The following is a 27,060-nucleotide window of genomic DNA, read 5'->3' on the forward strand; positions in this document are numbered from 1 at the left end:
ATGGTGTTTTTAAACAGCATCCACGCCTGATGCAAGTTTTTTACTCTGCGAGCTGCTCCTTTCAGTCTTTTTTTCACCATTTTTCTCATTTTGTCGTAATCACCTTTTCTATAGTTAAACGCTAGCGTACTTGATTTCCTAGTTTCACTTCCTTCAATGCCAATATCAAAACCGATCATATTATGATCACTGTTATCAAGCGGCCCTCGTATCGTTACCCCCTGCACTAGATCATGAGCACCACTAAGGACTAAGTCTAGTATTTTTCCTTCTCTTGTCGGCTCCTGAACTAGCTGTTCCATGAAGCTGTCCATAACATTACTTTGTATTTGTTTAGACCGGAGTCTGCAAACGCCTCTCTGGTACCATGTAAGCCACATTGAGCCTACAAATCGGTGGGATACAAATGTAACAAATAAATCAACAGTTATAGAGCTTAAAATGATAACAAGGATCCACTTGTCATCATTGGCTCAAAAACCTTCCTAGTCCAAAACTTTTACACTTTTTAAAAATTGTTTTACTTTTTCTTCTTTCTGTAACACTAGTGAATAACAATGTCTAACATCAGTGCAGTACACTTTTCTTTCTGGTTAAATTGTGTCATTCATTTTCAAGTCAAACATTGCACAATGCACCTAAATCCTGTGCTATTGAATTGAAAACTGTACATATCTCTGCAAGCACATAACAAGCCACTCATATACTTTACAGTCCCCAAGCCCAATGATGGCCAGTGTTTCACTTAGCTGCTTCAGGGTCCAAACTGTCAGGGCTGTCAAAAAGAGAACATCCAGTCACACACGTGTCAAAGGAGGCAAATGTGTGTCAGACTACTAATGCATGTCCAACCTTCAACTCTTATTCTTTTATAGGAGGCTTGGGGACCTAGCCTTGCTTTCTCTCAGTAAACCTCAGAGAACAGCTGTGGATAAGAGTTGCAGCCCCCAGTGCTTCATGGCTGCCTGGACTCTGTCTCCTACTCTCCTTTCTCATTGGATGTCAGGGAGGGGCAGGAACTAGGCTCTTTCCTGAGCTCTTAGGTTTTATTTCTCCCGCCAAAATTGAAGGCCTTAAGGTGGTGGGTTCTCAGAATAGCCCACCCCTACAATACATTTGACTGGCCCTATTCTGGACCTGTGATCCAGAATTTTCATCCTGTCACTGATTAAGAAATCACATTGTGGAATCTTTCTGCACCATTATTGTTTATTTTGTATCGTTTTTAACTGATATAATGAATAGGGAAACTTAAAAACAAACCCTTTCAGACATTTAAGGACATTAATCTGTCCAGGGAGGCTTGAGTGGAAGTACAAGTGATCACTCAAACAAGACCCATACCTGTAAACTGTGTTTTAATTGATAAGGTGTTTTTTTTTTTTTGTTACATTTGTACCCCGCGCTTTCCCACTCATGGCAGGCTCAATGAGGAAGCACATAAAAGCTTGGTCGTTAAAGTACCATTGACTGTTCAAATGTCTCCCGCCTTTCCCCAACCGGGAATAAACAAAACTGCATCTACCAGAATTCTCCACTGGGTGACGTAAACGCTTTGGAACAAGAATAGACCAAGCGGTCCCTAAAATTATTTCCACGAGTAAACATTGCTTCCCGGGAGTCGGCGAGTGACGTACAAAGACATGCGGTGAGGCCACTTTTTCCACACCCAGTCTGTGACGTCCTAGGCCAGCAGCCATCTTCCTGTAGGAGGAGTTTGGATGCTGCTTGTGGTGGGTTGCGGCAGTAGAGTCGGTTGATCTCTTTCTTTGCCCGTCTTTCAGGCGCCTGGCTGATCGGGGGTCATGTCTGCAGAGAATCAGGAGCTGAAACCTTCGGAGGAAACCTCCACCGAGGAGCAAAAAGTGAGTGCACGGAGGCTGATCGCCGTCTGGCGCGTGAACTGAGGACGAGTAGTCGGGCCCCGTGGGCCTGGGTGGGTGGGTGGCGGTAGGAGTACCCTCTCGCCCTTCGGATTTTGTGGGCGCGGCTGGGGAGTGCGTGGTCCGCGTGCGTGGGAAGGGTCTCTCGTGCAGCGTCCCCATTACCTCTCGTGTGCTGCTGGTAGTAGCCCTAGAGGTGCTGTTTGTTACAGAATGAAATCCTGATTCTCCCTGGTGGCTGTCGAGAGAGGGAGGGTGCGGTGCGGTCCCGTCTCCAGCCTTTTCTTTCTTTCTTGTAAGAGTAACTCTTGTCTGACTTTTCTGCGCTCCAAGGAGGGGCAGTGGTGGTCTTAACTGTAAAGGATGTGCCCTTTACTCAGGGACCAGGGTGATCATTGAGCTGTCATAATCCAAGTCCAGGGAGCGTTGGTCACGGCACTCAGGATATCGTGGCTTTGACTTCTAAAGCGCCTTCTTGACTGCCTTGGGTGTGTTTAGTTTGATTCTTAAATTGGTTCTGCGTTCTACCGAAGCTCTCGGCTTTCGTTTTATCGAGGGACTCTTGAATATACACGATAATTTCATTGCTTTAGCCGCTGTAATATTTGTAATGGAATCAACTGTCGGTACATCTGTTCAAACATTATATAAAAAAAAAAAAGAAGAAAGAAACAGAAAAAAGCAACACTGGGCTTCCAGGATTAGGATGGTCAATGTCCTCCTTTATTGAATGATGACCCGACACGGGCCGTGTTTCGGCACACAAGCGCCTGTCTTAGGGGTTAGAAAATCCTGTTCGTGACTTTCTCAGAGATGTATATATAACCAAATAGGCAGGATACAATATCTCTGATGTAGGTGTGTCTCATAGCTCAAAAAACGCTGTCAAAAAACCTATGGAACTTTGGAAGGCAAAGTACTTTGAAAATGAGCCCCAGAGTGTTGTCGGTGTAGAAAAGCCCGTACAAATATCAGGGCCGTGCCTAGGGTGTCCGGCGCCCCCCTGCAGTTGGCCCCGCCCCCGAAAACCATCGCTACACTACCCGCCCTCTTCTCCCCAGATCCTTTTCCTTTTTTTTTTTGTTTAAATTTACCTCTGTCCGGCGGCAGCGTAGCGTTAGTGAGAAGGAGGCGGCGCTCCCCCGCCCCGACGTGTCAGCTGAGCGAAGGGAAGACTGACATATCGGGGCGGGGGAGCGCCGCCGGACAGAGGTAAATTTAAACAAAAAAAAAAGGAAAAGGATCTGGGGAGAAGAGGGCGAGGTAAGCATGGCGCCCTCCTGCCATGCTTACCTCGCTTACCGTGTTGGCACGGCCCTGACAAATATTATATTAAACATTGGAATTTAAATTCCGCTTGGTGGTTTTTTCTCAATTCTAAGCGGATCATAACAAGAGAGCTAAGTCAATTAACTGGGATATGCATAATAAAATTACTAAAATTGAAAACGGTAATCTACCATAAATCCACAGTTACAATTACGATCTAATCTAAACCCTGTCATCTGTCACATCCTTAATCTTTCACTCTCCTCTGAAATTGTTCCTACGACCTTCAAACATGCTATTGTCATTCCACTCCTTAAAAAAAACCCTCACGACCCTACTTGTCCCTCCAACTATCGCCCCATCTCCCTTCTCCCTTTCCTCTCCAGATTACTTGAACGCATCGTTCACCGCCGTTGTCTTGACTTTCGCTCTTCTCAATCTATTCTTGACCCACTTCAATCTGGATTTCGCCCTCTTCACTCTACTGAAACTGCACTTACTAAAGTCTCTAATGATCTGCTTCTGGCTAAATCCAGGGGTCTCTATTTCATCCTCATCCTTCTTGAACTATCTGCTGCTTTCGACACTGTTGACCACACCTTACTCCTCGATATGCTTCAGTGTTCACTCTGGTGGATCCTCTTCAACTTCCCTCACGCTTTCAGTAGGTGTGCCTCAAGGTTCTGTCCTTGGGCCACTCCTTTTCTCCATCTATACCTCTTCCCTTGGTGCCATGGTTTTCATTACCATCTTTACGCTGATGATTCTCAGATCTACATCTCCTGAAATCTCAACCTTAATCCAGGACAAAATCTCTGCCTGCTTGTCTGACATTGCTGCCTGGATGTCTCAACGCCATCTCAAATTAAACATGGCTAAAACTGAACTTCTCATTTTTCCCCCAAACTCTCCTCCCCTCTTCCCCCATTCTCTGTCAATGGCTCTCATATCCTTCCTGTCTCCTCGGCTCGTAACCTTGGAGTCATCTTCAATTCCTCTCTCTCCTTCTCTGCTCATATTCAACAAATCGCCAAAACCTGTCGTTTTTTTAATCTACAACATTAGCAAAATTCGCCCCTTCCTTTCTGAACACGCTACCAGAACCCTTATCCAAACCCTTGTCACCTCTCGATTGGATTATTGCAATTTACTTCTCACTGGTCTTCCACTCAGCCATCTCTCTCCTCTTCAGTCTGTCCAAAATTCTGTAGCACGTCTTATTTTCCACCAAAATCGTTATACCCACAGTAGCCCACTCCTCAAGTCACTTCACTGGCTCCCTGTCTGCTTCCGCATACAGTTCAAACTTCTCTTACTGACCTTTAAATATTACTACTACTACTTAACATTTCTAGAGCGCTACTAGGGTTACGCAGCGCTGTACAAAATAAACAAAGAAGGACGGTCCCTGCTCAAAGGAGCATACAATCTAAAGAACGAAATGTCAAGTTGGAGCAGTCTAGTTTTCCTGGGTAGAGGTATAGAGGTTAGTTGCCGAAAGCGACATTGAAGAGATGGGCTTTAAGCAGAGATTTGAAGATGGGCAGGGAGGGGGCCTGGCGTATGGGCTTGGGGAGTTTGTTCCACGCGTGGGGTGAGGCGAGGCAGAAAGGGCGGAGCCTGGAGTTGGCGGTGGTGGAGAAGGGTACTGAAAGGAGGGATTTGTCTTGAGAGCGGAGGTTACGGGTAGGAACGTAAGGGGAGATGAGGGTTGAGAGGTAAGGAGGGGCTGCAGATCGAGTACATTTGTAGGTTAGTAGCAGAAGCTTGAATTGAATGCGGTACCTGATCGGAAGCCAATGAAGTGACTTGAGGAGAAGGGTGATATGAGTGTATCGGTTTAGGCGGAAGATAAGACGTACAGCAGAGTTCTGAACGGACTGAAGGGGGGATAGGTGGCTAAGTGGGAGACCAGTGAGGAGTAGGTTGCAGTAGTCAAGGCGAGAGGTAACGATTTTAGAAGAAAAATGCATCCATTCTGCTGTCCCCCATTACCTTTGCACTCTCATCTCTCCCTACATTCCTCCCCATGAACTCCGCTCACTGGACAAATCTCTCTTGTCGTCCCCCTTCACCTCCACTGCTAACTCCAGGCTACGTTCCTTTTCCCTCGCGACACCTTATGCCTGGAATAGACTTCCCGAGCCTGTACGTCTTGATCCATCTTTACCTGTCTTCAGATCTTTTCACCACTGCTTTTGGCTTCTAGCCACTACTCAATTGCCCTCCCCTTGTTCCTTCTCACCCAGTACTTCCCTCACCCTTAATTGTCTTGTTTGTCTGTATTTTTATATTGTAAGCTCTATGGAGCAGGGACTGTCTTTCTGTGTCAGGTGTTCAGTGCTGCGTGCGTCTGGTAGCGCTATACAAATGCTAATAATAATAATAGTTAGCATATATTTGTGAAGCAATATAGTTTTCATTTTTCTTCTAAAATCTGTGAGATGCTCGCAGAACTTTACCCATTTCTTTTCCCACTCCTACTGCTTGAAAGGCCAATAGAGATTCAAACAAATTATTTTGTTCTCATTTTGCCTTTAAAAGAAAGAAAACTGAATGGATTGTGCTTTCTCTGCTTGATCTAGTAAGACCAGTAAATAAAAAATTTCATACATACAAAGAGCTGAGGCAAAGAGAATTTTAAAGAGGCTACAAAGAAATTAAAATTGAATTCTGGTCTCAATGGGGCTGCAATGCAGAGCTATATAGAATGAGGAAAGTACTATCAAACTTCTTAAATGAAAAGATTAAACAAACTGCAATATTTTGGATCGTTTGAAAATTTTTCATTATTTGCTTTGAGCAACCCAAATAATTAACGTTACAATAATAATAGTGATAAAACTAAAGTTTGTGTTAATAATCTGAATTGCTCTAATGTAAAAAATGTACATATTTTCCCCTCATCCAACAGAATGTTTTCCTGGACAATTAGTTGATCTGGGGATCAAATACTAGATTCTGTTCAACAGGTACTCCTAAAAGCTTGATTACTAATGAGTTTGTATTTATGTTTATTAATTGTAAGTGAAGTAAGATGAGGATCTGAATTGTTCTCAATCAAAAGAAACAGTTTTGTCATTATTTAATATTAGTTTATGCCTTAACATTAATTTCTCTGAATGATAGGTAACCCTTCATACAGTGAAAAATAAAGAGAGATTAAAACTGCATTGTCATCTGCATAGCTATAATTTGTAAAACCATCCATCGCCAATCCATTTCCCAAAGAGTGTAAAAATACATTAAATGATATGGGAGATAGGGTGACCCTTGCAGAGCTTCACATGGATTTTGCCATGATTGAGAAAATTCATTATTCGTTTTAGCTTATATATGGACTAACCTGGCTGTGAGGGTTTTTGGTAACTAGAACTCATCCTGAAATCTCCTTTTCCTCTAAAATCTGTAAGAGCGTTGCGTGATCCACTAAGTCAAAGGCGCTCGAAAGATCAAATTGGAGACTAAGCAATCTTTACACAAGGCTCGCCTAGCAGAATTACTAAACAACCAAGAAGTTTCCATGCTATAAGCTGAATGAAAACCCGATTGAGAAAAATGAAGGTGGTCTTGAGTTTCCAAGTGATTTGTCAGCTGGTAAGCAACTAAACCCTCCAGCAGCTTTACAAATAAAGGTATTGAAGCTACAGGTCTATAGTCTGAAGTAGACTGACTAGAGTCTTTTTTTTAATTCTTCAAAACAGGAGTAATAATATTACCCAAATTTGCAGGGAAATGACCTAATGCTAAAGAATACTGTGCACTAATGTACAGGAGGTGAGCCTTTTTCAAATGAAGGAAAACTCTGGTATGAAAGGGCATAGGATGAACTTAAGAGGTTACTTAGGTGTGATCTAAGAAAATACTTTTTCACAGAAAGAGTGGTGGAGGTCATGAAGACAAGGACTGAACTTTAGAAAGCATGGGACAGGTATGTGGGACCTGTTAGTGAAAAGAGGATATATCCTGGGACAAATATCCAGTGTACCTGAATGTAACTCACCTTGAGATACTACTGAAAAAGGTGTGAGCAAAATCTAAATAAATAGTGGTTGCTGAGGGCCATTTGGCCCTTATCTGCCATCATGTTTCTATGGTTGACAAGAATCAAGTTGACAGTAAGAACTTGTTTTTCCTTGTCATCAAGCAGATGAAGCCATTACGTATGGGTTGTGTCCATCAACCAGCAGGGGGAGATAGAGAGCACTCAACTTTTCACAGTGCCTCATGGCCAGCCAGCTCCACTGCCTCTTCAGTATTCTCTATCTCCCCAAGCAGGGTGGCTGCAGCTTCTTCGAGCTCCATCAAAAATCTGCCTGGGGGTGGCTCCTGGCTTGCCAGTTGTTAGCCGGGGTGTTAGCGGCTATAGCAGCTTCACTTTGAAGGCACTTAGGTTAGCCCTTTCCCTGCCTTACCCATGCCCCCGTGGATGTGGACATATTAGCTTGCTTTTCCCTGTCCTTTCCCACTCAGTGGATGCAGGCACATTGGTTCGCCTTGCCCTGCCTTTCCCACTCATCTGAGCCTCCGGAGTTCTTATTACCTCTGCTTTCCTCACAGCGTAAAAAAAAAATGGAACAGTGGTTTTCCTTTGATTCTTCTATGGGACTGGAGCTGTGATATTCGGTCCGGTGAGGTAAGAGTGTTTTCTAACTCCTCCGGGGTGGGCACGCGATCGGGGCGTTTTTTCCCGCCGTTTTCGGCGATGGCTGCAGAGAATGTAAAGCGCTGTTCCCGGTGTGGCAAGCGCAAATCAGCAGAGGGGCTCTGTAAATCGTGCTGTACAGGTGTAAGAGCCAGCCCGAGCATGGCGAGCGATGATTCTTCCCGCTCAGAGCTGGCAGCGGATGCCATTTTGAATTCTCCGCATGGTGCGGCCTCCGTAGAGACGGAGAGCCCTGAGCCCGGGGGGGGGGGGGGGGGGACGACCTCGAATTGAGGCTATTCAGGGAGCGGCTAACCCCGGACGGGATCTGGGTGCCCAGGGCGAGTTTTTCTCCCCTGATTTTGTGTTGTTATTGCATAAAGCATACATGCTGAAAAGAGCTCTCCCTCAAGGGTCGTCTGAGGCCCCTTCTGTTGTCCTCCCCCGGTGGATTCTGGCCTGGCCCTGCCCGCTGAGGCTATTTTCCCTGATAATTGGCATAAAGAAAAGCGTAGAAGGGCTAATTCCCCTTCAGATTGTGGTGCACCTCCTCCTACCCCCCCCCCCCCCCCCCCCACCCCCCCCCCCCCCCCCCCCCCCCGGTGGTCAGGCTGTGAGGATTCGGAGAGTTCTGGCAGGCCTTCGTGGTCTGAGGAGCCAGGTGCAGAATTACCACAGGATTGAATGATCCCTCTGCGGTGAGGATTTTCCATCGTGATGAGCTGCCAGCGCTTATTTCAGATGCCCTACAGGTCCTTTCTATTGAAGAGCCTGACAGTGGCACGGCCTCCTCTGTGAATCCTAGCATGGCTAGTACCAAAAAGCCTGCTCGAGCCTTTCCTTTGCATGACTCCATCCAAGAGCTTATTTCTGCTCAGTGGGCTGACCCCGAGGGACCTTTGAAAGTCTATGGGGCTATTATACCCTCTGCGTGAGGAGCATTTGGCTCGCTTTGCAATGCCTAAAGTAGATGCCCTAGTCACTGCGGTGACAAAGAGAACTACCCTCCCTGTGGAAGGAGGAGTTGCCCTGAAGGATATACAAGACCGTAGGCTGCAAGCAGCACTTAAACGGTCCTTTAAAATTGCAGGTCTTACTGTTCGGGCGTCTGCATGCAGTTGTTATGCTGCTAGAGCCTGTCTGGCGTGGTTGCAACAGGCAGTGGAACAGCCCGGAGATGGAGCGGAGCCCTTCTCTGATGTGGCTCCGCGGCTGGAGTCGGTCTTGTTCTTTTTGGCTGATGCCCTTTATGATATTGTCAGAGCTTCGGCTAAACAAATGGCAGTAGCAGTGGCGGCTCGCCGTCTTCTTTGGCTACGGCATTGGGCAGCGGACATGGCCTCTAAGCAAAGGTTGGTGAAGTTGCCCTTTCAAGGCCTTCTCCTATTTGGTGAGGAGTTGGAAAAAAAAATTGTTAAAGGTCTGGGAGATCCTAAACCCCAGCGCTTGCCCGAAGATAGGCCGAGGCCTTCCTCCAAGGGCCAGGCGGTCCACTCCTCTTATAGACCTCGCTTCCGTGAAGCTAGAAGGTACCGCCCGGGGCGTTCTGCTGGGTTCACTTCTCGTGCCCGTTTTTCAGCAGAGGAACTCCTTTCGCTCGGACAAGCGTTCCGCAGCCACCGGCTCTATGCCTGGAGTTCAGGGGCGACCCTCTCGATGGTGCGCCGGCCCCCTCCTCGCTTCCTGTCATCGGAGGACATCTTTCCCTCTTTGCTGAGGAGTGGGCCAATATTTCCTCAGATCAGTGGGTTCTGGACCTGATCAGAGATGGCTACAGAATAGAATTCAACGCCCCAGTAAGAGACGTGTTTGTGGAGTCCCAATGCGGTTCTGCCGCCAAACGGTAGAGGAGACTTTGCAAGGTCTGATTCAGTTAGGGGCCGTGTCCCCGGTACCTCCCGCCGAACACGGCTACGGCCGATACTCCATCTACTTTGTGGTGCCGCGAAAAGGTGGGTCTTTTCGCCCTATTCTGGGCTTAAAAGAATTAAACAAGTCCCTGAGAGTGCGGCATTTCCACATGGAAACCCTGCGCTCCATCATTGCTACGGTACAGCCAGGAGAGTTTCTCACGTCTCTAGACCTGAAAGAAGCTTACTTGCACATACCAATTTGGCCCCCGCACCAGAAGTTTCTGAGGTTTGCGGTGTTGGGAAAACATTTCCAGTTCCGGGCCTTGCCTTTTGGCCTCGCCACAGCTCCCCGAATCTTTTCGAAGGTAATGGTGGTAGTAGCTGCTTTGCTTAGGCGAGAAGGTATCAGGGTTCACCCGTACCTAGACGACTGGCTCATCAGAGCAAACTCTGTAACAGAGAGCTATCAAGCTACAGCCAGAGTGGTCTCAGTACTTCAATCTCTAGGCTGGGTCATCAATATGGCCAAAAGTCACCTGACCTTCTCGCAATCTAGAATATTTGGGGGCCAGGTTCGACACAGACTCGGGCTATGTATACCTACCCGAGCTAAGGCGGTGCAAGCTTCAGAATCAAGTCCGTCTACGCCTGAGGATGCCCCGCCCACGAGCTTGGGACATTGTCCAGCTGCTGGGATCGATGACAGCCACATTGGAAGTGGTGCCCTGGGCGAGAGCGCACCTGAGACCTCTACAGTATTCCCTACTTCAAAGATGGTCTCCAGTTTCTCAGGATTATCAATGCAGACTTTCTTGGCTCCCTGCGGCCCGACTCAGCATGGAGTGGTGGCTCTCAGACAGCATGCCTCGGCGAGGAATGCCGCTGGCGCTCCCGATTGGTGTCTAGTAGTGACAGATGCCAGCCTGAAGGACTGGGGCGCACATTTCAAGGGGAAGCATGCCCAGGGTCTATGGACACCCGAGGAGTCGGAGTGGTCCATCAACCGCCTGGAGTTGAAAGCGGTGTTTCAGGCGCTTCTGGCCTTTCAAGTGACCCTGGAAGGATTGGCTGTCAGAGTTCTGTCGGACAACACGACAGCAGTGGCCTACATAAATCGACAAGGCGGCACTCAGTGCAGAGCACTGGCCACGCAGGCCGAACAGATTTGCCACTGGGCCGACCTGCATCTTCAGTTTCTGTCGGCAGCTCACATTGCAGGTCAGAGCAATGTGCAAGCCGATTATCTAAGCAGGCATCAGATCGATCCAGCAGAATGGGAACTAGCAGACGAAGTATTCCTGCAGATATGTGCCAAATGGGGCAAGCCCGTGATGGATCTTATGGCGACAAGTTCAAATGCCAAAGTCCCGTGCTTCTTCAGCAGACAGACAGATCCTCGCTCGGCAGGGTTGGATGCCTTGACTTAGCCCTGGCCTCCGGGCCTACTATATGTGTTCCCTCCGTGGCCCTTGATAGGGCGCGTGCTCCTGCGGATTCGGCTGCACCCAGGAAGACCTTATGAGACTGGAAGCCTGGGTATCCAAATGGCAGATGAAATAGTGTGGACGAGTGTATAGTGATGCACATTGGGAAGAATAACCCAAACTATAGCTACGTAATTCTAGGTTTCACATTAGCAGTCACCACCCAGGACAAAGATCTAGGTAGTGTCATAGATAATACTTAAAGTACCTAGATCTTCCACTTAATGTGCATCAGAGGCCAAAAAAGCAGAATGTTAGCAAATATTAGGAAAAGAATGGAGAATAAAAACAAATATTATGACCTGAGTATTGTGTGCATCTCAGAAGAAGATAGTGGTATTAGAAAAGGTACAAAGAAGAGCAACCAAAATGATTAAGGGGTTGGAATGACTCATGAGGAAAGACTAAAGAAGTTTGGAGAAAATAACCAATGGGGGGATATGAGAGAGGTCTACAAACTTTGAGTCAAGTGGAATGAGTAAATGCAAATAGATTGTTTACTCTGCTATGAAGTTACATAGTAATACTTTTCAACAAATGGAGAAAATACTTTTTCACTCAATACTTAGACTCTAGAACTCAGATGATGTGGTAAAAGCCATTAGTGTAGCTGGGTTTGAGAAAGATTTGGTCAGATTCCCAGAGGCAGTCCATACATCATTAAGGTAGATTGTATTGTGTGACTTACAATTCGTTCTCGCTATCCGTGCATTCGGTATTCACGGAAGATATTGTAATTCGTTCTCACTATTCGTGGGCATTTTCACATACTGTATTTGCAGCCTGCACAGTGTAATGCAAATGAAAGTATGTTCCCATGAGGAAGAAGATATTCATAGAGCTGTACGTGAGTATAAGGCTATATGAAATGGTGAATTTATGGTGTCATTGTACACTTTTGCCACCTAACAGGGTCACACAGGAACCTAACTCCCTTTTTTCGATAGAATTAATAGTTCCTTATTTACGTTTTCTGTATTCACAGGGTTTTCTAGGAGTGGAGGAGTGGCCTAGTGGTTAGGGTGGTGGACTTTGGTCCTGGGGAACTGAGGAACTGAGTTCGATTCCCGGCACAGGCAGCTCCTTGTGACTCTGGGCAAGTCACTTAACCCTCCATTGCCCACCGCATAGAGCCTGCCATGAGTGGGAAAGTGCGGTGTACAAATGTAACAAAAAAAAAAAAAAAACCTAACCCCAGCAACTAGCGAGAGCGTACTGTATATTCCGATTTTATCCATGAGAATGTAGAACAAAAATTTCACATTGGAAGAACTTAGCAATTCTTAATTTACAAATAAAACATAACCTTGTATAGATAATTCCCTACAATAAGCTTCTCTAAGCTACTATCATCTAACAAGTAAATTTTAAGAGCTTTCAAAAAAAAAAATAATAATGCCACTGTTTAGGTTTCTGCCATGTACTTGTGACTTGGTTTGACCACTGTTAGAAGTAGGATACTGAGGTTAGTTGCCTATGTTTAACGGCTTCAGAGTTCTGTATTATTGATATTAGATGTTAAGCTATCATATGTGAACTGATTGTTGCTGTATTGGCATATAACTCTAATAAACATTTTGAAATTAAAAAAAAAAAAAGTAGGATACTGGACTAGACAGACCTTTGTTCTGATGTCATATGGCAGTTATGTTCCTTCTCTTCCCATTCAACCAGTTTCTAACACAGTCACTTTAATGCTCACACCAAGGACATTCAGTTTGTTTGTTGCCTATGTGAAACTGTGTGAAAAGCCGTGCTGAAATCTAAGTACACCACATTTCAGTGATATTGTGAATGTAGGTGATGACATCCCTGACAAAACAGATCTGAAACACTTAAAAACTTGGGAGGTGAGCTTTGTAGCTGCACTATAGGGAAAAGGTCTGTTAGTCCACTGAACCAGAACATGAGCCCCATTGGATGCCAGTATTTGGCATCAGCAGTGTGCAAGCCCAATCAAGCTTTCAAAACACTCATGCAGCATCAAATATCCTCTCTCCTGGAACCACCTCATGCATCCACCTCGAGGAGGTCCTGCCATGCATCTATAAGGATGGAGGTTGTACCAGCCAGAGTCCAACATTCTGGAGTAAGCACAGGCATCCACTTTCTAGAATCCAAGGAAACTATGCCATGCAAATAAGTATGAGACTACAGCATAGACCAGACCCACTCATCAAGGATTTGCAGCTTGGGCTTATTCCATGGACCAAGCCCTGTGCTCTGTTCATGGAACTACAGCAAATATCCAGCCTCTAGCCTTAGACCGGGGACTCAAGATGGACATAGCACAGTGCATTGGTGAATCGGGGTGATGAAGAGCACTGAACACCACCAAAGAGCTTGAAGAAGAGATCAGCTCCTCCTGACAATGGCATGGTGACTAGGTCTGGGCACCTGGAGCCCAAAGCAATAACACGTGACCCCAGCATTCCCCTGGGGGGGGGGGACCCACATATGTTGAAGTCCTGTCAAGGCAGCCCCCCATCCCTCCAAAGAGGAGGCTGACTGAAATGCTAAGAAATGGTAGACAACCTTCCAAACACAGTAGTCTGCCAAGGACTTGACCACTGGAGGAGAAACAGGGGAGGCTAGACAAAAGTAAGTGTGAACAGGAGAGTTGCAAAGCCCTCCTTTATCCCACCATCATCCCACCTCTGCTACCCGGTGTGGAGGCTAGAAGCAAAACCAAGATTACTTCCACATCCATATTCACTAACAGAAAAAAAAATCCCAGTTCTGCAGGTAGACTAGGTGGAGAATCACTGCTGCCAAATTGGAGAGAGCACCCCTGCTCAAGCCTGCCCAGAAGGCAAATTTCCAACATATAACTTTGTGCCAGCCCAGATTGCAGTAGGTGGACTTTTATGCCAAACTCATCAATGGTGATGGCTTGTCTTCTCAATGTCTCCTACTATAAGAGCTGAGGAAGGCTGACCACAAGAGACCATGTGATGTTAACAGTGGCCTGACACCAATATACTGCTACAGAAATCCCATCCAAGGCAGCATGATCATGGAAGAACCCTAGGACAGGCGGAGAACTCTTTGCTGTTTTCTGTATATATATATTTTTTTACCTACTGCATTACCAAAGCAGGATATAGGCCCTGCAGGAACTTCTCTTTCCTGGTGGCTACATACTTGCGGTCATAGCTGGAGAGGAGCAGTGTGCAAGAATACCAGGATGTCTGAGGAACTGAATCTGGCTGTCCTGTATCCTGAATAGGATGTCTGAAGTGAGGCTGTTCCTTCAATCCCACTCAAACACCTGGAACCACAAGGAGGATAAACTCTTCCCCTCCCAAGGGTCCCAAGATTGTCCAGTCTTGAACTTTCCTGGTACAGGGATGGAATCCACATCTGAGACTAGCACCCCAACTGCTGCCCATTCAGCTTAGCCCCCTAGGCCCAAAAAGAGAATGTAAGAGGGCGTTCCCTCATGAAATGGCTGCAGCTGAGTATGCCAGAGCAGGTCAAACCCAACGTGGTGTAGGGAAAGGGCCACTGGAGGCTAGCCCCCCTCTGCCAGGTCCTGTCTGCCTGAGGAGCACCACTTGACCAGAAGAGCTCGCAAACCCTAGAGCTTGATGAGACCCAAATGAACTTGAGAGGAGTAAAGACCTATTTAATCTGCCTTCCTCTTGGGCCTCTCACCAGGGGTAGACTAATAACACTGGACTGCTTGGAACCACCACATCCAACACAAGGGAGGACACTGAATTACCAACATCTCATTTTCCTTAAGAGCTGCAAGCAGACCAGGTTTTTAGGATCTCCCTAATGAATATGCATCACATACCATGTAACTACCAGCTTTTTGTATATATAACAATTTCGCCTTTATTCAATATTTCCAAACTATAAAATTATTTGAAACCATAGGGCTGACTTAACTAATATTAACCTTACACTCTATCCATTCACACCATTCATTCCACTTTTCTCCAGTCAACATCATCCTGACAATATGAATGACTTAACATACATTGGATAAGATTGCTTCTTATTTCATGTAATTATCCTTACATGTAGTATCTTACATAGCACAATTAAATATACAAATCTTTTTTTTTTTTTCACAAAAATATTTTTTCTAGCCATGTTGCTTCATAAGTCTTACATTAGCCACCTTATAAAGTCAGCCTTCCTTCATTGCTATTTCCTCCGGTGGTTGTAGTCCCCACATATCAAGAACATGTTTCTTTAAAACGCTGATAAATGTTTTCAGAATTCAAAATTCTTCTAACATGCAACAATGCAGCTCCCTCTGATACTGTCTGTCTCCTTAATCATCAGATGTTGGTTCATTCACCCTGCTTCTTACTTCATCAAACCCTACACAGTTCTGTGTTTCGCTGTGTCTTCAAGGGTTTAACTATAATGTGCAGATCAATGTTGTAAGAGAACACCCCCCCCCCCCCCCATTCATTATCCTCTCTAAACCTTTCTCAATTTACCACACCACTCTACTCAATTTATGTAGCATTCACATACCTTATAATTCTGAATGCTATTCTCGGCCACAATACCCGGAGCAAACCTCTGTCAAGTAATGGGAACAATGGCGCCACTGCACTCCAAAATGTCCATTTACATGCACTACTAACTTCCAAACCTTTTAAACCTGGATAGATTACGTCGCACTTCTATATTCCTACCCATTCCACTTCCTTATTCAACCCTAAAGGGCTCACCATTTTCCACTCGAATATCAATCTTTGTTCTCTCTGAAACATTTTTTGCATTATATTGCCCCCTTCTTGCAAATTAAACTGAACCAACATTACAAATTTTAAATCCTCTATTACATGCTGTGCCGAAACCCAGTGTTTTACAAGAGGAGTTTCAACTTTCTGCAATGTAATATCAGTGTTCAGATGGCTAAGAGAAATTGCTGCACTGGGAGCCAAATCTTAAAGTTTCACATATATTTCCTGAATTGGTGCAAATATTCTATTTTTATATATTCTGTTTTGGTACATTTTGACTCTCTTTTTTTTTGGGGGGGGGGGGGCATAATTCCCTGGAGTGTGTTCAGTGTACATATTGCAGTTGGGTGTGGGGGAGAAAGGCAGCTTCACCAGAGCAACGCAGTGAAAGGGTCCTTCCCTGCTGTGTCCAAAATTGTTCACACTGTCCCTTTACTGCTGGTACAGGTGTTGCCACCCCAAGGATATAAAATGTGCCCTCCCACATCCTATCCTACCCTACTTCAGCCTCCTTCAAACTAGTTGCACAGGGACAGAAATCTTACCCGTCCCCACCCATCCATGCTGGAATCTTACCTGTCCCCGCTGGAATCTTACCTGGCCCCTTAAGAATTTAATGGTACCTAAAGAAACATTCTGGTTGGCTCTCTGTCTCTCTGAGTTCAAGCTTCAGCACTGCAGGCAATGAAGGAATAGAAGTTGGAGCTTGAAATACTCTGGTGTGCACATGTAAGTCTCGTCTCTGATTCGCTGGTACTGTGTGCTGAGAGTTCGCCACATGCACGTGCCAGTAGGTCAGGTGACCTCTGATGCTTGTGCTTGTGTCGGAGCTCAGGTCTGCGCATCTGTCTGGGAGCAGAAGGGATTAATGGAAGACTTTCCACATCTGTGCTGTTTAAGCAAGGAGGAGGAGGTGCCACACACAGAATTTGGTAGGTGAGAGGCTGGCGCAGTGCAGCTTGCACTTCCACAGGAACCTCACAGGAACTGCTTCCGTCCCCTTCGGAATCCCGCAGCCCCAGAGGGGATTCCCATGAATCCCGTTCATGTGCAGGTCTCTACCCCAAGCATCTGAGTCCTGGACCCCCTATGCTTGAATGAGCAAATGTAATGTTTGCGCATACATAATAAAAGCCTGTCTTGAGAATCTAATGGTCTGTTGCTTGAGTATGGACAGATGATTTTTAATTTAATTTGAATATATATATTCTGCCTAAGCCTAAAAGCTCCAGGCAGGTAAACATTCAAACAAAATATAGATCCAGTAGTATTAGAATTTGAAACCTAGAAATATTGGTTGGTTCAGTAAAATTACTAATTACAGAGTTTTACTTGTCTAGATCTCTCTCCATAGTCTGTTAAATCAAGTTTTCAAAAGCTTTCTAAAATCTCTACATGAGGTTTAATTTGTAAAGGTAGGGAATTCCAAATAATTGGCCTCTGCCCTCCAGTAGTCGGTCTTGTTTGTAAAATTGAGGCAACTGCTATGTTCTGAAGATAGGAGAAATGACGGTGGATAAAGAAATAGGACTGCTCACAAAGTTTTTTGAGCAGCCTAACTAGCTCAGTAGTTAATGAAAGGTCAACCTCCCAATGAAGTGCATATCTGTAGGGAGGAAACGTGACTTTTTATTCTAGGCAATTATGAATGAGGTATAAGATAGTGGAAGGAAAATGAAGGTACAAAGAAAAAGGCAGTTAGAAGTTATGAAAAAAACAAACAAACCCTCTTTAGTACAGTTTAGTCTTGTTGATTGTGACCTATATCCTGGCCTGCAATTGGACTAAAGTGAGGGTGACCATATCTACAGTAAAGTAGTAGGCAAGAGAGTCTATGAAAACCAGTATTTTGTGCAGTGCTTGAAGTGTGTAGCTAAGGAGATTAGAATAAGGAGCAGCTATTTGTTTTGCTTGGTAGCACAATTGGCTGTCGGTTTATCATTTCTAGGCATAAAAAAACACAGTATGGGTACAATGCTAATTTAAGAAATTCAGCTGCTGTTTTCATAAAGCTTCATGGTACACTTGTATTTTCTTATTGAAACCATGACGCATTCGTTGGCTTTATTTGCCTTAGTAGGTGGCTGTCTCGAGGAGCTGTTAATGAGCACTATATTTTGAGTAGCCTTTGAGTATGTCAAAAGAGCCCTCTCTAAATAGCATTTGTGTTTCAGGAAATGGAAGATAAAGTGATCAATCCAGAAAAGTCTGAGGAAGCAAAATTAAAAGCAAGGTACCCTCATCTGGGGCCAAAACCAGGAGGCTCAGATTTCCTGAGAAGGCGCTTACAGAAAGGAGTAAGTAAATTTTATTTGCGATCTTCAATTCTCAAGGCCCTTCCCACTTTCTTTGCCAGATGTAAAGGCCTGAAGGTTCTGAGGACCATCACCAGCCTGAGGGCTTTTTTTTTTTGGGGGGGGGGGAGTTGTTGTGCTGTTTCTTTGGCCTGGAACTTTAGTTACAGTACTTTTGAGACTCTAGAGTAAATAGGGTTTTGATCCATCCCCTCTCTATTCCAGGCATCCTGGAGGGAAAAGGAGAGGGGATAAACCTGGAGCAGAGCAGGTGTATCACTTGACTCCTTAATCTTGCCCCCTCTTTGCTTGTTGCTCCTTCCTCGGGTGTTGGAATGGGGAAAGGAGGCCACCAGGGCCCTGGTCCCACCAAAATATTCTTTTCATGCATTGGCTCCCCTGCCCTTTAATTTGGCATCTTTCTGTCCCATTCTCCCCCCCCACCCATGGCCTGAAGTGAGAGGGGTACATGGGGGGGTGGGGGGGGAGGGAGAAATGGTGGCTCCCAGGGTGGGATGGGGAAGGAATGACTTGGAGTAGATGCACAGAGGGGCAATGCTGGTCTTAGGGAGGGTGGCAGAAGGAGCCTGGTGCTAAGACTTGGAGAAGGGGGCTCAGAGATACTGCAGGGAGGGTTAGGGGATAGAGAAGGGATCTAGTGCTGGGTCAGGGAGTTGAGGATGGGGTTGGGTACAGAGCCTAGCCCCCCCCCCCCCCCCCCCCCCCCCACACACACACACACAGTGTTCTCCTTTCCTGGCCCACTTGCCTCCCCACCCCCTTCCCCTAGCTCTACAGTTCCTCTTCCTATTCGTCTTCAAATTAAGTCCTGAAAACTACCACACATTCATAGGCTCTTAAAATGATAAAAATAATTCATGTTTGTGGAACTCTTTGCTTAATGTTAACTTGAATGTTATGGCCTATGAGGGGAATTGTTGTTTTCATTTAATAATTGGTTGTGCTTTTTGTACACTACCTTGAGAGTGCAGTCTATTAATTGTAGTAAATGAAAATGAGATTTTTATACAAAAATTCTATTCAATCTATTTTTATTTAACAAATTTGATGGACATTTAGACTGTATGCATACACAATGCAGAAATGTGTAACCACACCTTTCCATCTTTCAGTTCAAGGATTTATAAAAATCCAAGATGGGCCTCTCTCATCTCATGCTGATTGGTGTCATTCATATTAGTCTTTTTACTATCTTAACCTTATTGTCCATGTAGTAATCTGGATGTACTATGAGCTTTTAAGTTGCATCTAGCCAAGTGCTATTGTCTGTATTCCCAGCAAACAGATGCGAGGGGAATAGCAGTACCTATTTTTTTCCCAATCTCTATCATAAAGTTTATTTTTCAGGTTCATTTAAAGCTTTATATCCTGCCCATCAACAAGATGTCTGAGCGGTTTACAATCTCAAGTGAATATAGTATAGTGCAATAAAGAAAGATATAAAGGGCTCTCAAGAATGGAACGCGTACATTATTGATGGCCACGACATCTATACTTTGGGCAACTACTCGCACACTTGTTGCTTAGTGGGATTGACCCCTGAGGCAGGTGTTAGTCACGCCGAAACATGGCTCGTGTCAGGTCATCAATAAAGAACACTTTTTCCATTCTTGAGAGCCCTTTGTGCTTTTTTTTTTTCTGGACTGCTTGTGCTGTGTACTTTGACCCTCTCCTGTTTGCTAATAAAGAAAGACATGACAGGATAAGAGGGTGGGGTGGGGTGGGGGGGGGGAATAACGCACATAAGGGATGACTGTACTTGCATCCTATATCCAGTATACTCTGCAACAAATGAGTCACTTTGTGCCAGAATTCCTGTATCTACAGACAGCCCTACCACATAATCGGTGTATATAACTGTACATTGGTATGTTTGTATTAAAAGTGCAAATTGTTATAGAACTCTTTAGGGGTAGCCTAGTGGTTAGTGCAGTGGACCTTGATCCTGGGGAACTGGGTTCAATTCCCACTGCTGCTCCTTGTGACTCTGGGAAGGTCACTTAACCCTCCATTGCCCCAGGTACAAATAAGTACCTGTATATTCTCCGAGGACAAGCAGGCTGCTTGTTCTCACAACTGGGTCGGCGTCCACGGCGGCCCAGGAACGGAAATCTTCCATAGCAACAAAAAAGTTTGCTAGAGCCTTCGAGCATGCGCAGCCATCTTCCCGCCGTTCGCGCGAGAGCCCCGATCAGTTCTTTCTTTTTCCACGGTAGAGGGTGGCTGCTTGTCGGTCTCTCTCCACAGCCCAGTGAAAGAGCCTTCGTTTTTTTGCTGTCTATTCCGCTATTTTTTTCTCTCCCTTTTAGTTTTTTCCTTTGCCCTGTCTATATAATTAAAAAAAAAAAAAAAAAAAAAAAAAACTCCTTTATTTATTAGTTTGGTCCCTTTAAGTTTCCTTTCGTTGCGGCCCTCTTCGGCCGTGCATACGAGTTTCTCATTTTTGTGCCTTTTTTATTGGCACAATAGAGAATTTTGACTTGCCGCTGCTATTTTTCCGTCCATGTCATCGAGGACTCCCAGCGGCTTCAAGAAGTGTACTCGGTGCAACCGGACGATCTCGGGTACCGACTCCCACGCGTGGTGTCTTCAGTGCCTTGGGCCCAACCATCGCCCAGACACATGTGTCTTAGCTTGAAAAAGTGGACACAGGTGTCGAGACAAGCTCTTCGGGACCAACTTTTCAGAGCTTTGTCCGGTTCCTCAGCATCAACGTCGACAGCGGTACTGAGGTCGTCGATGTCGGCACCGGGGATGGCATCGACCTCAGGAGCGCAGGTAATGGCTGTCCGGAGACCATCACAGGCTGGGAGCAGTGAGCCGTCGAGTGGGTCTCCACCTGTCTCGAAGACTCCTGCTGGACAGGCCCACTGGGACCGACCACTCTTGGACCCGACCCCGAGGAGGCGTGTGGATTCCACATCCTCCTCGTCGGTACCGAGGAGTATCGATGACGTGCATCGAGCGAAGGCTAAGAAGCACCATCATCGGTCTCCTTCTAAGCATGGTACCGCTTCTAAGCACGGTACTTGCGCCCTCCGTACCGTCGATGGAAGTGGCAGCTGGCTCTCCGCCTGTGGTGAGGTCTCCAATGCCGGTGCCGCCTGCAGCATCGGCCTTGGCTGCCACCCAGGTCGACTCCCCGTTGACATTGCTGGAGGGAGCTTCATCGCCGCTGGCATGGGAGTCGACTTCTCGACATCGCCATCGAGGACATGGTTCCTCTACATCGAGACGGGCCCGGTTTTGGACTGCAGTTAAAGAACTCTTGTCAGATACCGATGAGGATGCCTCGTGGGATGAAGAGCAAAATCCCAGGTATTTCTCTTCTGAGGAGTCTTGTGATCTTCCCTCTTATCCTACTCCTTCTCTAGAAAGGAAGCTTTCTCCCCCGGAGAGTCTTTCTTTCTCTTCATTTGTCCGGGAGATGTCTGTGGCTATTCCCTTCCCTGTGGTATCTGAGGATGAGCCCAGGACTGAGATGCTCGAGGTCCTTGACTATCCTTCGCCACCTAAGGAGTCATCCATGATTCCTTTGCATAATGTGCTCAAGGAGACTCTTATGCGGAACTGGATGAAACCCCTAAGTAATCTCACCATTCCCAAGAAAGCTGAGTCCCAATATCGGATTCATGGACAACCTGAGCTGATGAAGTCACAGTTACCTCACGACTCTATGGTTGTGGTTTCCGCTCTCAAGAGAGCCAGGAGTTCTAGAGACACTGCCTCGGCGCCCCCAGGCTGAGAATCTCGAACCCTGGACTCTTTTGGGAGAAAGGCCTATCAGTCCTCTATGCTCATGGCCAAAATTCAATCTTACCAGCTCCACACGAGCATTCACTTGCAGAACACGGTGAAGCAACTGGCGGACTTGGTTGATAAGCTCCCCCCGGAGCAGGCCAAGCCTTTTCAGGAGGTGGTCAGGCAGCAGAAGGCGTGTCGTAAATTCCTGTCCAGGGGTGCTTACGATTCTTTTGATGTTGCATCCAGAACCGCTGCCCAAGGTATAGTGATGCACAGACTCTCATGGCTGCGTGCCTCTGCCCTGGACAATCGAGTTCAGCAGCGGATTGCGGATACTCCTTGCCAGGGGGATAATATTTTTGGTGAGAAAGTCGAACAAGTGGTCGATCAGATCACTCAGCGGGAAACTGCTATGGACAATCTCTCCCGCCGGGCGCCTTCTGCTACTACCTCATCAAGGTAGACGATTTTTCCGGGGAAGGAAGAATGCTTCCTGTGCTTATAACAAGCGTAGGTACAATCCTCCTCCTCGACAGCCTTCTCAGGCTCATCCCCAGCGCGCTCGTTCTCGTCAACAGCGTGCACCAAGGCAGGCCCCTGCAGCTCCCCAGCAAAAGCAAGGGACGGGCTTTTGACTGGCTCCAGTTGAGCATAGCTGCTGTAAAAGTGTCCGTGCCGGACGGCTTGCCAGTTGGAGGGAGGTTTAAATTTTTTCACCAAACGTGGCCTCTCATAACCTCCGACAGGTGGGTTCTTCAAATAGTCCGGTTAGGATACTCCCTCAATTTGATATCCAAACCTCCAAATTGCCCACCGGGAGCTCAGTCCTTCAGCTTCCAGCACAGGCAGGTACTTGCAGAGGAACTCTCCGCCCTTCTCAGCGCCAATGCGGTTCAAACCTGTTCCACCGGGGCAAGAAGGGCTGGGATTCTATTCCAGGTACTTTCTTGTACAAAAGAAAACAGGGGAGATGCGTCCCATCCTAGACCTAAGGGCCCTGAACAAATTCCTGGTCCCACAAAAGTTCAAGATGGTTTCCCTGGGCACCCTGCTTCCCATGATTCAGGAAAACGATTGGCTATGCTCTCTGGACTTAAAGGATGCTTATACACACATCCCGATTCTTCGAGCTCACAGGAAGTATCTTTGATTCCGTCTGGGAGCGCAGCACTTCCAGTATTGTGTGCTGTCCTTTGATCTGTCGTCTGCACCCAGGTTCTTTACAAAATGCCTAGCAGTAGTTGCAGCGTCGCTACGCAGACTTGGGAGTGCATGTGTTCCCTTATCTCAATGATTGGCTGGTGAAGAACACTTCAGAGGCAGGAGCTCTACAGTCCATGCAGATGACTATTCAACTCCTGGAGCTCCTCGGGTTTGTCATAAATTACCCCAAGTCCCGTCTTTTCCCTGTTCAGAAACTGGAATTTATAGGAGCTCTGCTGGACGGCTGGTGCCTATCTTCCAGAAGTGAGAGCAGACAATCTTCTGTCTCTAGTTTCCATGGCCAGCTCATCTCAGCAGATCACAGCTCGGCAGATGTTGAGACTTCTAGGCCATATGGCCTCCACAGTCCATGTGACACCCATGGCTCGTCTTCACATGAGATCAGCTCAATGGACCCTAGCTTCTCAGTGGTATCAAGGTGCAGGGGATCTAGAGGATGCAATCCAGCTGTCTACCGATTTTCACAATTCCCTTCAGTGGTGGACAATTCGGTCCAATTTGACCTTGGGACGTCCTTTTCAAATTCTTCAGCCACAAAATGTGCTGACAACGGATGCATCCCTCCTAGGGTGGGGAGCTCATGTAGATGGGCTTCACACTCATGGAGTTTGGTCCCTCCAGGAAAGAGGTCTTCAGATCAATCTCCTGGAGTTTTGAGTGGTCTGGAACGCTCTAAAGGCTTTCAGAGATCGGCTGTCCTATCGAATTATCCAAATTCAGACAGATAATCAGGTTGCGATGTACTACATCAACAAGCAGGGAGGCACCGGATCTGGCCCCCTGTGTCAGGAAGCCGTCAGGATGTGGCTGTGGTCTCGCCGTTACAGCATGTTTCTCCAGGCCACATGCCTGGCAGGCATAAACAACAGTCTGGCCGACAGATTGAGCACGATAATGCATCCTCACGAGTAGTCGCTCAATTCGGGCGTTCTACGCAAGATCTTCCGAGAGTGGGGCACCCCCTCAGTGGATCTTTTTGCCACTCAGGTCAATCACAAAGTCCCTCAGTTCTGTTCCAGTCTTCAGGCCCACGACAGACTAGCCTTGGATGCCTTTCTCCTACATTGGGGGGGAAGGGCCTTCTGTATGCATATCCTCCCATACCTTTGGTGGGGAAGACTTTTCTGAAACTCCAGCGAGACCGCGGAACCATGATTCTGATTGCTCCCTTCTGGCCGCATCAGATTTGGTTCCCTCTTCTTCTGGAGTTGTCCTCCAAAGAACCATGGAGATTGGACTGTTTTCCAACCCTCATCACTCAGAATGAGGGGGCCCTTCTGCTTCCCAACCTCCGGTCTCTGACTCTCAAGGCCTGGATGTTGAGAGCATAGAATTCGCTTCCTTGGGTCTTTCTGAGGGTGTCTTGTAGCGCTATAGAAATGCTAAATAGTAGTAGTAGTCTCCCGGAATTTACTTGCTTCCAGGAAAGATTCCACGAAGAACTGTTACTTTTTCAAATGGAGGAGGTTTGCCGTCTGGTGTGATAGCAAGGCCCTAGATCCTCGCTCTTGTCCTACACAGACCCTACTTGAATACCTTCTACATTTGTCAGAATCTGGTCACAAGACCAACTCCGTAAGAGTTCATCTTAGCGCAATTATTGCTTATCATCAATATGTAGAGGGTAAGCCTATCTCTGGACAGCCTTTAGTTCGCTTTATGAGAGGTTTGCTTTTGTCAAAGCCCCCTGTCTAACCTCCACCAGTGTCATGGGATCTCATCGTTGTTCTCACCCAGCTGATGAAGCCTCCTTTTGAGCCATCTGAAGTACTTGACCTGGAAGGTCATTTTCTTGGTGGCTGCTCCTTATCTAAAGTTTCATCACAACAGAGTAGTCCTCTGCACGCACCCAAAGTTCTTGCCGAAGGTGGTGTCGCAGTTCCACCTGAACCAGTCAATTGTCTTGCCAACATTTTTTCCCCGTCCTCATACCCGCCCTGCTGAACGTCAGTTGCACACGTTGGACTGCAAGAGAGCACTGGCCTTTTATGTGCAGCGGACAAGCCCCTTCAGACAGTCCACCCAAATGTTTGTTTCTTTTAATCCCAACAGAAGGGGAGTCACAGTCGGGAAACGCACTATTTCCAGTTGGCTAGCAGATTGCATTTCCTTCACTTATGCCCAAGCTGGGCTGACTCTTGAGGGTCATGTCACGGCTCATAGTGTTAGAGCCATGGCAGCGTCGGTGGCCCACTTGAAGTCAGCCACTATATAAGAGATTTGCAAGGCTGCGACGTGGTCATCAATCCACACATTCACATCTCACTACTGCCTTCAGCAGGATACTCGACTGGACAGACGGTTTGGGCAGTCGGTGCTGGAGAGTCTATTTGGGGTTTAGAATCCAACTCGACCCCCCCTAGGCCCATTTTTGTTCTGTTCCAGGGTGCACTCTGTTAGATGTTCAGGTTCATAGGTCAATCTTTATGTCCTCGCCGTTGCGAGGCCCAATTGACCTTTCTTTGTTGTTTTGAGTGAGCCTGGGTGCTAGGGATACCCCAGTTGACAACAAGCAGCCTGCTTGTCCTCGGAGAAAGCGAAGATGCATACCTGTAGCAGGTATTCTCCGAGGACTGCAGGCTGATTGTTCTCACATACCTGCCCACCTCCCCTTTTGGAGTTGTCCTTCTCCTTTTTTTTTGCTTTTTTATCTAACTGATTGGGGCTCTTGTGCGACGGGTGGGAAGATGGTCGTGCATGCGTGGTGCGCGCACCCCTGCGCGCTCGAAGGCTCTAGCAAACTTCTTTGTTGTTATGGAAGATTTCCGTTCCTGGGCCGCTGTGGACGTCGACCCAGTTCCGTGGACGTCGACCCAGTTGTGAGAATAATCAGCCTGCTGTCTTCGGAGAATACCTGCTACAGGTATGTATCTTCGCTTAATATGCAAACCGCTTTGAATGTAGTTGCAAAAAACACAGAAAGGCGGTATATCAAGTCCCATTTCCCTTTCCATTTCACTTCCACATTCCAAGGTTAGGGCACTTCCGGCCAGTATCTCCATTTGACTTCTACCTTTTAATCTTCTGGTCAGATTTTAAGATGATTATTAACAATTACACATTGATTGTACCCAGTGCTTCCATTACAAAGCTGTTATTCCTTACTATTACTTACCAGAACTCGTGCTAAATACCTGAGTCTGCACAAAACTTCTCTGGTTGCTTTTTGGAAACACACTTATTTATTTTACCAAGCCTTCTGTAATCATGACGTATAGAGCCAATAGTAGCAACTGAATGTGTTTGTGATTAAAAATTCTGTTGTGTACAATTTTAATTTTATGAATGTTTTCATGTAACCTATTTAGATTATACAGATAACATTGGATATAAATGTGCTAAACAGGTCTTAACATCTGTCCCAGATTTAGCACTTTTCTAGTATAGTTCCTGGTGTAGTAAAGTGCTGAATACCTGAAATCAAAAGGTGACCTTTTACAAGTAGTGAAAGCTTAACTTTCTCTTTCAGCAAAAGTACTTTGATTCTGGAGACTACAATATGGCGAAAGCAAAGATGAAGAACAAGCAACTTCCTACTGCTGCAGCAGACAAGACTGAAATTACTGGTGACCACATTCCTACTCCACAAGACCTTCCACAGAGGAAACCTTCCCTTGTTGCTAGCAAATTGGCTGGCTGATTTTTTTTTTCTTTTTTTTTTTTTCTTTTTAGAAATACCAAACTGCATGAAACTTCATTCCCATTATTTCTCCTAAATATATGTTCTTATTTTCTTGCTTTTTATTTCCTACCCTTACTAGATTTCTGAAACTGATTGCTTTGCAGGTATATGGTAGCATGTGCTGCTATCGTGAGGGGTTGTTCAGTTAAAGTAAAATGTGTGGTATTTGGATTAGTTGGTAATACGAATAATGCACTGATATTAATCTAAAAAGACGTTTTGTTAGATTAATGTAAAGAGTAATCTACT

The 27,060-nt window shown here is 46.2% G+C and overlaps 1 protein-coding gene across 1 annotated transcript; it reads left to right on the forward strand.

Annotated features, from left to right (window-relative positions):
- Nucleotides 1-1,679: 1,679 nt before the first annotated feature.
- On the forward strand, nucleotides 1,680-26,799 carry ARPP19 (cAMP regulated phosphoprotein 19). The gene is made up of 3 exons (XM_030189287.1): nucleotides 1,680-1,865; nucleotides 18,021-18,143; nucleotides 26,599-26,799. The coding sequence occupies exons 1-3, from the start codon at nucleotides 1,806-1,808 to the stop codon at nucleotides 26,767-26,769; spliced, it is 354 nt and encodes a 117-aa protein (XP_030045147.1). The 5' UTR covers nucleotides 1,680-1,805; the 3' UTR covers nucleotides 26,770-26,799.
- Nucleotides 26,800-27,060: the final 261 nt, after the last annotated feature.

Source organism: Microcaecilia unicolor, chromosome 1, assembly GCF_901765095.1.
Source record: "Microcaecilia unicolor chromosome 1, aMicUni1.1, whole genome shotgun sequence".
Taxonomy (NCBI): domain Eukaryota; kingdom Metazoa; phylum Chordata; class Amphibia; order Gymnophiona; family Siphonopidae; genus Microcaecilia; species Microcaecilia unicolor.